At 44.3% G+C, this 10,130-nt stretch overlaps 1 protein-coding gene across 1 annotated transcript in view; it reads left to right on the forward strand.

The window, feature by feature from the left end:
• The window catches only part of R3HDM1 (R3H domain containing 1), a 146,292-nt gene that overhangs the window by 103,368 nt on the left and 32,794 nt on the right, over positions 1–10,130 (forward strand). Inside the window, 2 exon segments of the mRNA XM_014517296.2 lie at positions 5,308–5,462; positions 10,038–10,130. Of these exon segments, the coding sequence (XP_014372782.1) occupies positions 5,308–5,462; positions 10,038–10,130 (248 nt within the window).

Consider the following 10,130-nt stretch of genomic DNA (forward strand, 5'->3'; position numbering starts at 1 on the left):
CCCCCCCCGCTTGTTGACCAGTCTTTGGGTGTACCCCAACCAAAAAAGCACTGTTCTACAGAATTCCACAGTACGTGTGCGCACGCATGTCTATGAAAGGTTTGTGCCTTTACAATTTCAAAATTTATTTATGTCAGTAAAACAGAACTCTCCTCTTTCCACCTTCTGAATTTCTTGATGAATTCCGGAGTGGAAAATGGACTAGGTACAGCTTGGGATCAGCTTTTGCGTATGAGGAAGGTTTTTGTCAGAGCAGTCATTTTGCTCTTGAGCATGCGTTCTGATTTTTTTTGCAGAGGATGGTATATCTAGCTTTACATACTGTTTCCTTTAAATTTTGTGTTCAACCCAGTGTGGTGGGAACTAAATTCATAGTCTCATAGTAGCTAGGGTCAGGAGGGACCTGAACAGATCATCTAGCCTGACCCCCTGCCATAGGCAGGAATGAATGCTGGGTTCACAAGACCCCAGACAGGTGATCATCCAACCTCCTCTTGAATATGCCCAAGGTAGGGGCGAGGACCACTTCCCTGGGAAGTTGGTTCCAGATTTTGGCCACCCTAACTGTAAAATATTGCCTCCTGATCTCTAACCTAAACCTATTCTCCATCAGCTTATGACCATTGTTCCTTGTCACCCCAGGTGGTGCTGGGGAGAATACGGCTCTTCCTACTTGCTGATGATCTCCCCTGATGAGTTTGTAGGCAGCCACCAGGTCCCCCCTCAGCCTCCTCTTGCTGAGGCTGAACAGGTTCAGGTCCCTCAGTCTCTCCTTGTAGGGCCTGTCCTGCTTCCCTCTCACCAAGCGGGTGACCCTCCTCTGAACTCTCTCCAGGCTGGCCGCATCCTTTTTGAAGTGCGGCGCCCAGTACTGGACGCAGTACTCCAACTGCGGCCTGACCAAAGTCACATAGAGGGGGAGTATCACCCCAGCCTGTATGCATGCTGTGGATTCCTTCTCCCAAGGTGCAGCACCCTGTATTTGTCTACATTGACCCCATCCTATTCTCGTCTGCCCACTTTTGTAGTCTGTCTAAATCTAGTTGCAGCCTCTCTCTCCCTTCAAGTGTGTCCACCTCTCCCCACATCCTAGTGTCATTAGCAAACTTGGACAGTGTGCTTTCCACCCCCTCATCCAAGTCTCTGATGAAGATGTTAAACAGTGCGAGCCCGAGGACCAAGCCCTGGGGTGCCCCACTGCTCTCATCTCGCCAGGTTGAGTACGACTCATCCACCACTACTCTCTGGGTGTGCCCCATCAGCCAGTTTTTTACCCATCCAACTGTGTAGGCATCAGTGCCACAGTCGTTCAATTTATTAATGAGAATGGGGTATGAGACAGTGTCAGAGGCCTTCTTAAAGTCTAGAAAAACTACGTACACGGCGACACCATCATCCAAGGATTTAGTTACCTGGTCATAAAAGGCGACCAGGTTGGTTTGTCAGGACCTGCCTTTGATGAACCCATGCTGATTGCCCCTGAGCATGATCTCCCCTGCTGGCCCCCCACAGATGTGCTCCTTGATGATTCTCTCCAAGATCTTCCCAAGGACCGAGGTGAGGCTTACAGGCCTGTAGTTACTTGGGTCGTCCTTCCTCCCTTTCTTAAAAATGGGGACCACATTAGCTAGTTTCCAATCCCCCCGCACCTGGCCAGATGACCACGAATGCTCATACAGCCGGGCCAAGGGCTCTGCGATGACCCTTGCCAGCTCCCTCAGCACCCTTGGGTGGAGAGCAGACCTGCAGATTTAAAAATGTCTAGCCCTTCCAGAAGATTCCTAACTACATCTGCACTGACTGAAGGCCTGACAGAGCTGTCCCCGAGATTGTCCGTACCTCTGGTAGGAGGAATGTCCCGGTCCCTGTTCAAGAAAACAGAGGCAAAGAAACTGTTAAAAATATTGGCTTCCTCATCTGGTGTAGCCACAAGGTTACCAATTGAGTCTTGCAGGGGCCCTACATTGCTTGGTGCCCTCTTCTTGCTCTGAATGTACTTGAAAAAGGACTATTTGTTGTCCTTAATCCTGGACGGTAGCCTGAGTTCCATCTCTGCCTTGGCCTTCCTAATAGCCCTCCTACACTCCCGTGCTGAGGAGGAATACTGCTCCTTGGTTATAGCCCCTTCCACTGGTTGTATGCCTCCCTTTTAGTCCTCAGGTATTGCTGAATGCCCTTGCTGAGCCATGGGGGTTTCTGAGCACTCTTATCCCCCTTGCTTCTCTCAGGGACTGTTACCCTTTGGGCCTGAAGGATTGCTCCCTTAAGGTATGACCATCCCTCATGGACTCCCATCTCCTCTACCTTCTGGGTCCTCAGTGCCTCCCCCACTAATCTCCGAAGCTCATTGAAGTTGGCCCTTCTGAAGTCAAGGGCTTTAGTCTTGCTATAAGTCCTTGACACCCTGCGGTGGATAGTGAATTCCAGCAGGTGATGATTGCTATTGCCCAGGTGGTCAAGGACCTGCAGTCCCCTCACCAGGTCATCCCCAGTGGTCAGGACCAGGTCCAGCAAGGTGTTACTCTTAGTGGGACTGTGCACCTTCTGGATAAGGTGAAGGTCCTGTAATATAGCCAGGAACCTATGCGAGCGGTCAGACCTGGCTGTCTGCTCCTCCCAGCAAAAGTCTGGGTAGTTTAGGTCACCCATGACAGTGACATCCCTTGACCTAACCGCCTCCATAAGCTGACCGGAGAAGTCCCAGTCCAGCTCTTCCCCGTGGTTGGGTGGTCTGTAGTAGACTCCCACCGTAAGGTCCCTTTTGCCATACCCCCCTTGTAGTTAAACCCACAGTGTCTCCGCCCGGCCCTCCTCTAACCCGAAGCTAATCCTTGATGATGTGAGTTGCTCTTTGACATAGAGCGTGACCCCCTCCCCCCTCTTTCCTCTCTGTAAATTCATCGCTAACATGGTTAATTTCTTTCTTGATTTCCATGCATTGCACCCAGTCTTCTAAGAAAACTGAAAATGGGACTAGCAGACAGCTGACTGAATTCATTATAGACAGAATCCCATATTCAGTTTATACAGCTGTATAAAATGTTAGGTGTACTTATCTTTCTTTTCTGATGTTCTACATAAGTGTTCCATATTAATTTTACAAGCGTTTAGTATAAGGGTGGTCACATTAACTTTTCAGATATGATGCAGAGGGAGCAATCTGTAGCACAAATACCTGCCAGTTTAATGCTGTCACTTTTTAGATGGAACAGCCCCCATGCTTTTGGTACCTGCTACAAATGTTCAGTAAAATTTAGGGGTGCACTGATATAGAATTTTTGGGCCAATAATGATGGCCGATTTTTAAGGAGCCATATTGGCTGATACTGATCCAATTCCAATATGCAGCTGGGCAACGTGGAGAATGGTGTCCAGCTGATAAATGTGTTGTGGGGAAAGGGGCAAGGGGGGAGGGAAGGGGCGTGTGGGAGGGGCAGATTGAGGCCCCTGCAGTGAGGGAGGGAGTGGGGCTGGGGCAGGCGCTGCGTAGTCAGGGTAGGGCACAGGATGGAGCCTCGAGCGACTCCTCTGGGAAACTCCAGGGGGGCAGGGGAGTGGCTCCCGCCCCCGTGTGGCCCCCTGGGGGGAGGGGCGTGTGCCTCTGGATCTGTGTGCGGAGTGAGAGCAGGCTGCCACTGCAAGCTGAGGCTGGGACTGGGCCAGGAGCTTGGAGTGGGCAGCAGCAGTGCTGGGAGGGGGTTATGGGGGGACTGCAGCCACCCCAAAATTCACCATAATCCCTCCCCCCATAACCTCCTCCAAAGGCACCAAAATCCAAGTTTGCCCAGGGCAATGCATGCACGCACACACAAGCAGCCCATGCTCACTGCAGGATTTCCTGCTACCCTGCCCCACGGATCCCCACCCCAGGCAGGAGGAGGAGCAGTGCGCCTCCAGCTGCAGGTCAGGAGGAGCCAAAACAGTGCAGGCAGGGTGGCACCAATCCGGGACTTTTGTTGCCATTTTCATCAACTAACTGGGAATGCCAGGACAGCCTATGAAATCCAAGACTGTCCCAGCCAAACTGGGACATATGGTCTTATCACACCCTACTTAAAAGCCAAATCAGTTGGATTTATTGCTGTTGATACACTTCGTAACTAACATAGAATAGGAGCCACATGCAGGTTTTAATGATATCATAGCCACTTTTAAAGTATAGAGCTGACAGGTAGTGCATTACTGTTCTACTTTCTTCACTGTAAACCATTTACTGGAGGATCAAACCTTCAAGATGAAAGGTAATCAGTTTCCATGCTGTTATTGTTCTCATTAGTACAGACTATTCTAACTGAGAATTGAATGGAGTAGAGGAGATGGCTAACCTGCAGCACAGGTGCCACAACTGGCATAAGCAACCTCTTTAAATGGTTTGTGACAGATCAGGGAGAGAGGCAGCACAGTGGCAGATAAAACAGAAAGGAGAGCATCAGCTTCGTCAGGGAATACAGGGCAGGGAGCAGAAAGCAGAGCAGCAGATTAGGCAGGGGAAAGGGGATCAGAGTAGCGCTTGGGGGTCCTATTTGTGACATGCCTGTGAAAAAGATTGGTTTGCACTGGAGTAGAGAATCGGTCTAATTAGTAACCAACTGTACTTGGTATTCTAATGTGTAGACAGATGGTTCCAGCTGAGGGAGTTTATTGGATTCATGTCAATTTTCTTACATGCTGGTCAGAGTTGAGTTTACAGCCTACCAGATATAATTCACAATATGCATTCCTTCCAAAAAACTCCTACTTGCACTTTTATAAAACTTAACTATTCTTACTAAGCTGCTGAGACTTGTCTACAGGTTTCTCCAGCTATAGATGAATATCACTCTTCATGTTTAAAAATAAATAAATGAAAGCATTTCCTTATCACTGCTTATTAAAAACACCTTATTAAAACTTACAGAGTTTATAAAGTCAAATTCAGTTTTTTTGCATTCATAATTTAATTAAAAAAAACTCTAATCACTGAACACCTAATTCACTTTCTAGTTGGTTTCATTTTCAGGTTCTCTTCTAATGATGCTGTAATATAGTAATGCCAGGGTTGCAAACACATCTGCAACTATATGGCCTCTTTTTTGTTGTTAGTTTAATTTTCCATTGTAAGTTTAAAATCCTAGTAACATTTGTGTTGCTCTTAAGTCTTGTGAAAGTTGGTTCTCTCAGACCTTATATTCAGTCCATCATTCCTGTGAAAATGTTCCATTAGAAACCTGAATAAAGTTGTATATCCTCTGTATATGTGCATTTATGTTTGAAATGTGTTTAAATATAATTTGTTTTCAAATCATTTAAATATTTGTGTAATTACAGGTTACCAAGTTATGCCTAACCAGCAGCAAAACTACCAGGCGTTAGTTGGAGTTCAGCAGCCTCAGAATCAAAATCTAGTCAGTGGCCAACACAACAACATTGGAAACCAGATCCAAGGTGTCGTTGTCTCATATCCTTCAGTGCCAACTTATCAGGTGAGTTCATAGCTTTATCTTCAGTTCATATCTTTATTCATAGCTTTTTCAGTCAGTTTGCATTTAAAATGTGTATATCTATATTTGTACAACCTTTTAAGCTGTAAAAAGCTACCAACAGAAGCTAGAGGATCTAAAGAGAGGGAATTTTCTTTTGAAGTAGAAATAATACAAAATATATAGTTGTCCTTTTTAATAGTTCTAATAATGTCATGGCTGATACAAACCAAACGTAGTATTAAATGGGGTACAGAGTACATAAAAACACTCCATAAGATTTGTCTCCTGTTACAGGGCAAATTGCTCTGCTTATTTCTGGTGTCCTGGGGAACCAGTTTTTCCACTGCTTACAACAAAATAACATAAAAATCTTTTTTGGTATGCTGTTGTCATCTATAGTTTTCTTTGATTTACTGAATGCCAGAATAAGTCCATTTTCTTATCCTACCTGAACAGTTTGTCATGAAAGTTGTCAGTTAATGGAATCGTAGATCTTTGGTAAATGAGAATTTCCACTACAAGATAACTTCATGTAAATTGTTTGTTCATCAGCTTTCTATCTTGCCAGATCATGTTTTTGCATTCTCCACTTATGCTTTCAAAGTACTTATATAAAATGTGTTTCACAATACTAATTGAAGAAGCCAAGGTAAAACTTTTAATTTTCTATTTATTTTTAAAATAATACAAATATCTGCACAACCTTTTAAACTGTAAAAAGCTACCAACAGAAATTACTTGTACAAGATTACTTGTATTATGAAAATGTTCTAAGTCTTATGAAACACTTATAAAATATTGTTAAGTATTATCCCTGTGTTACAGAAGGAGCAACTGAGGCCTTGGCAGGTGTTAACGTTACTGTTAATCAAGTCTTAAGTAATTACCCAGCCACACGTTCATTCAATTAATGGTGCAATAAAACAAGGAATAAGCACAAAGTTATTACACAAAATGTATTAAAAAAATTCCCATATCACTGTAAATTGTGAATGTGTGGCCAGTTAATCTGTACTCCCAGCCCCAGGAGCATGTGCTAACTCTTTGCTCTAGTGTAGGGGTCAGCAACATTTTTGGGCGCAATGCCAAAAACACCTGCAGCCTCAACTTGTAAGGTGTTGGCATTCCAGGGGTAGACAGTGGGGGAACCATGAGGAGCCCAATCCTTGTGGCAGCACAGCCCTGGTCCCTTCCCCACTGTCAGCCCCAAGACACACGTGCCAAGCAAAATGCCTTTGTGTACCATGCTCTGGCACCTGTGCTGGGGGTTGCCTACCCCTGCTGTAGTGCCCTCCTGAGGCTGAGACTGCCCATCAGATGACTGGTGCTCCAAGCTGGAGAAACCAGGCACCTGGCTTGCTGTCGTGATCCTGGGCTCCCCCTTGCTTTGGCAGTAGAGCGCGATTGGGATCTAATCCATGATCCCAACAGTTGCACTTCCTGCCTTGCATGTGGCATGGTTGGCAGCATGATTATTGGGATTGTTGATAAGATCTTATCACACCTTTAATTGAATGTCTGCCAGGAGCCTGAGACAGAGAATTTAATTGATTTGTCTGAGGGCACACCATAAGTTGGAAACAGAATAAGGATCTACTGTCTCCGTGTTCCAACACTTTCTATTAGAAGGGCCTGTCAGCCTGTCCTCAGTAGCTTTCCTGAGTAATAGTGCTTATCCTTATCACTAGGTCATGTAACCTTTCATATCCTCTCCTAACATCAGATAATATTGCCATTAACTAAATATATAACTAATCGTGATGATCTCTGACAATTCTGTAAAAATATTCAGTATAGATTAGATAACTAAGATTTCCTGGGTTTGGATTTTAATCAGTTTTTTTTATGAAGACAGTGGAAGCTGAGCAATTTTTAGTAGATTGTCAACATATATTCCACCCTGTGAGATGAAGTGTTTTGGGGCAGCAGTGTTTGTTGAGGCCATACGTGTGTGCTATAGATACTCTTATGTCCTCTTGCCTGAGTGCAAAAAGGGGAGAACAGATCATGCCATCCCCCTCCTTTTATTGTTGATGGCTCAGGCAGAACCCCTACAGTGTCTGCCTGGGTTGTTGTGCGCTGTTAGTCTCGTTGACTGTTGACAAAAGAAATTCTTATTTTAGCCATCTGGACTGCCTAGCTCCATGGCTGTTTACTAAGCACTTCTGCCCAAATATGCTTTATTTGAGTTGAGATAAATTTGCTTCTTTCTGTGCTATTGAGGTGGCTTATCCACAAGTTAAGAAGGATTACCTTCAGTTCCTTACAGGCCATGCTGGACACATCCGCTGTACTGGCAAATTCTGTGGCCATGGACAGACATTACATTTGTGCCGGAAGAAAAACCATTCTCTTCCCCCGCCCCCCAAATCAATTGGATGATTGGCAGGAAAGGAGAGGCATTCTCCTGAGACTATAACTCTTCCCAGACCCCTCAGAGGATTGCCACTGTAAGAAAATCCCCCCACTCTTGGCCCCCGCCCCTCACCAGTTCCCTGCACTTCTCTGTGTCAGCTTAAAGGAATGTAGCAGGTGGGTGGCAGGTAGCTGTGCCATAGGCAGCCACCCTCCCAAGGCTTCACAAGAGTTGCCACTACCAGAGAATCCACTCCTTCAATCCTCATCACTCCTGGGTCATCTCAGAGTAATGCATGAGAAAATGGGCCGTAAGAAGAAAATCAGATATGATAGAAGTGCCACTGTCCTGGCCCCTATACCAGCAGGGAATTTATTATGGCTTCTGGCAGACATTGTACTTTAAGTTAATCCATTTTAAGTAGTAACCTGGCTACATGCTTAAGCCATTACATAATACGTATAATAACTTTGTGGCTGATTCCCATCACACCTTGTATTGAATGTGTGGTTGCTCCCAGCCTTGGGAGTGTCCTGGAGCCTTTCAGAACTGATTGCCAGCCATGCATGTGTGGCATAGCAGGAGGCAAGATTATTGGGATTGCAGATCAGATCCCATTGTGCCTTTTATAATTGATTCTTTGTTGGGGCCTAGGTAAAATATGCTCAGGTGGCCCTAGGAAATAAAGCATACCTCAAACTACAGAGGAAAGCTGAAAAATCCCAGCAGTCCTGTCAACTGGACCTGAAGGAAAATTTTCCCCGAATTAGTTGATCAAATTTGGTTCTGAGTGCATGAGATGCATACATGTTCAGGTGGATTCCATGTGAATAATCACTTGAAGTATTGAAAATGGTTGCTTATCTTAAAGTAACTGTTTCCTCATGGTGTGCAGTGCACCTAGATTGCACAACCAGTTCTTACCCACTGTGATTCTGTAATGGTCAAGGTACTGAGAGATGGTTAGATCTACTCTGCCCTTTATTCCCTTTCATCAGGGGTGGGCAAAATGCGGCCCGGGGGCCGGATGCGGCCCACCAGGCCATTCTATCTGGCCTGCGGGGCCCCTAAAAAAATTTAGAAAATTAATATTTATCTGCCCTGGGCTACCTGTCACACGGCCCTCAATGGCTTGCCAAAACTCAGTAAGCAGCCCTCTGCCCAAAATAATGGCCCGCCCCTGCCTTACATGGTGGGACACTAAAGCAGTCTAAGAAAGAAGACACTCACAGTTAGCTAAAGAATTTGATTTCATTCAGATGTGGACAACACATCCCAAGAACCAGGCATTTTTAAAGTTCAGTAATTATTCTTTTGCTACTAGAGGAATTTCCAACACAAGTTGAAAAGCATCCTGCTATTTTTAAGCAATTCATCTCATGTCTCCATAGTTGGATAGCTATTCTAGATTGTTTTTTCATTTGTTTTTATGCATTTGTATTTTAGACTGCTGCGTTCATCTGCATCTTTGCTACTGCTACTCTGCTATTCTACGTTCTTAAGACCACCAGTTTGTCTGTTAAAGTAACTGAGGAAGATATACCATCACTCTTAGTACATAAGTTTAAATAGTTCTCAAATAGAGATTTGGCTCAGGGTTCTTCCTTGACACTCGAAGCAAAATATCAGACTTGCTTCTTAAATGTGATAGCATACTGTTGTATGGAGGTCGATTTCTTGCTTTGCCTAGGTCCTTAGTCAACCTTCACAGTCCCCTGTTCACTAATAACAAGTTATACACTGAATCACAGCAAAAATGAAATCGGAGTATAGAAAACCAAACAAAGTTTTGCCTGATAAGTTGTTGGAATCGTTGTTAGCTCTTTGCTTTACCTTCCTCTGTATAGATAAGCTTATGGTTTTAGCTATTTCAAGCTGTAAACGTAGCCTGATGGCTTTACATATTTAATAAGATCTGTATTATTTTACTTCGTTTTTTAATTACATAAATGTTAAATCTGTTGCAGTCCCATCTGCTTGAAGTACATCATATTGCACAAGATCATCAGATAACCTTAGAATACTAGCCACGAAATTAGGGAGTTTTCTAGAATGGATTATTTCTCAAGTAAAAAAAAAAAAAAGATGGGATTACTGTATATTTTATCGTATAAGGTTAGATATATTTTTAACAAACTCATATAAATGATTGAGTAATCAGGAGACACAGGAGAACTTGTCTGCAAAAGAAAGTAAGTCTTAATGCTCTCAATCTTTAGGTTTCAATGCCTCAAGGTTCCCAAGGAATGTCCCAGCAGACATATCAGCAGCCTGTTATAATTCCCAATCAGGCAAATCAAGGATTGCCCACA

Source organism: Alligator sinensis, unplaced genomic scaffold (assembly GCF_000455745.1).
Source record: "Alligator sinensis unplaced genomic scaffold, ASM45574v1 scaffold277_1, whole genome shotgun sequence".
NCBI lineage: Eukaryota > Metazoa > Chordata > Crocodylia > Alligatoridae > Alligator > Alligator sinensis.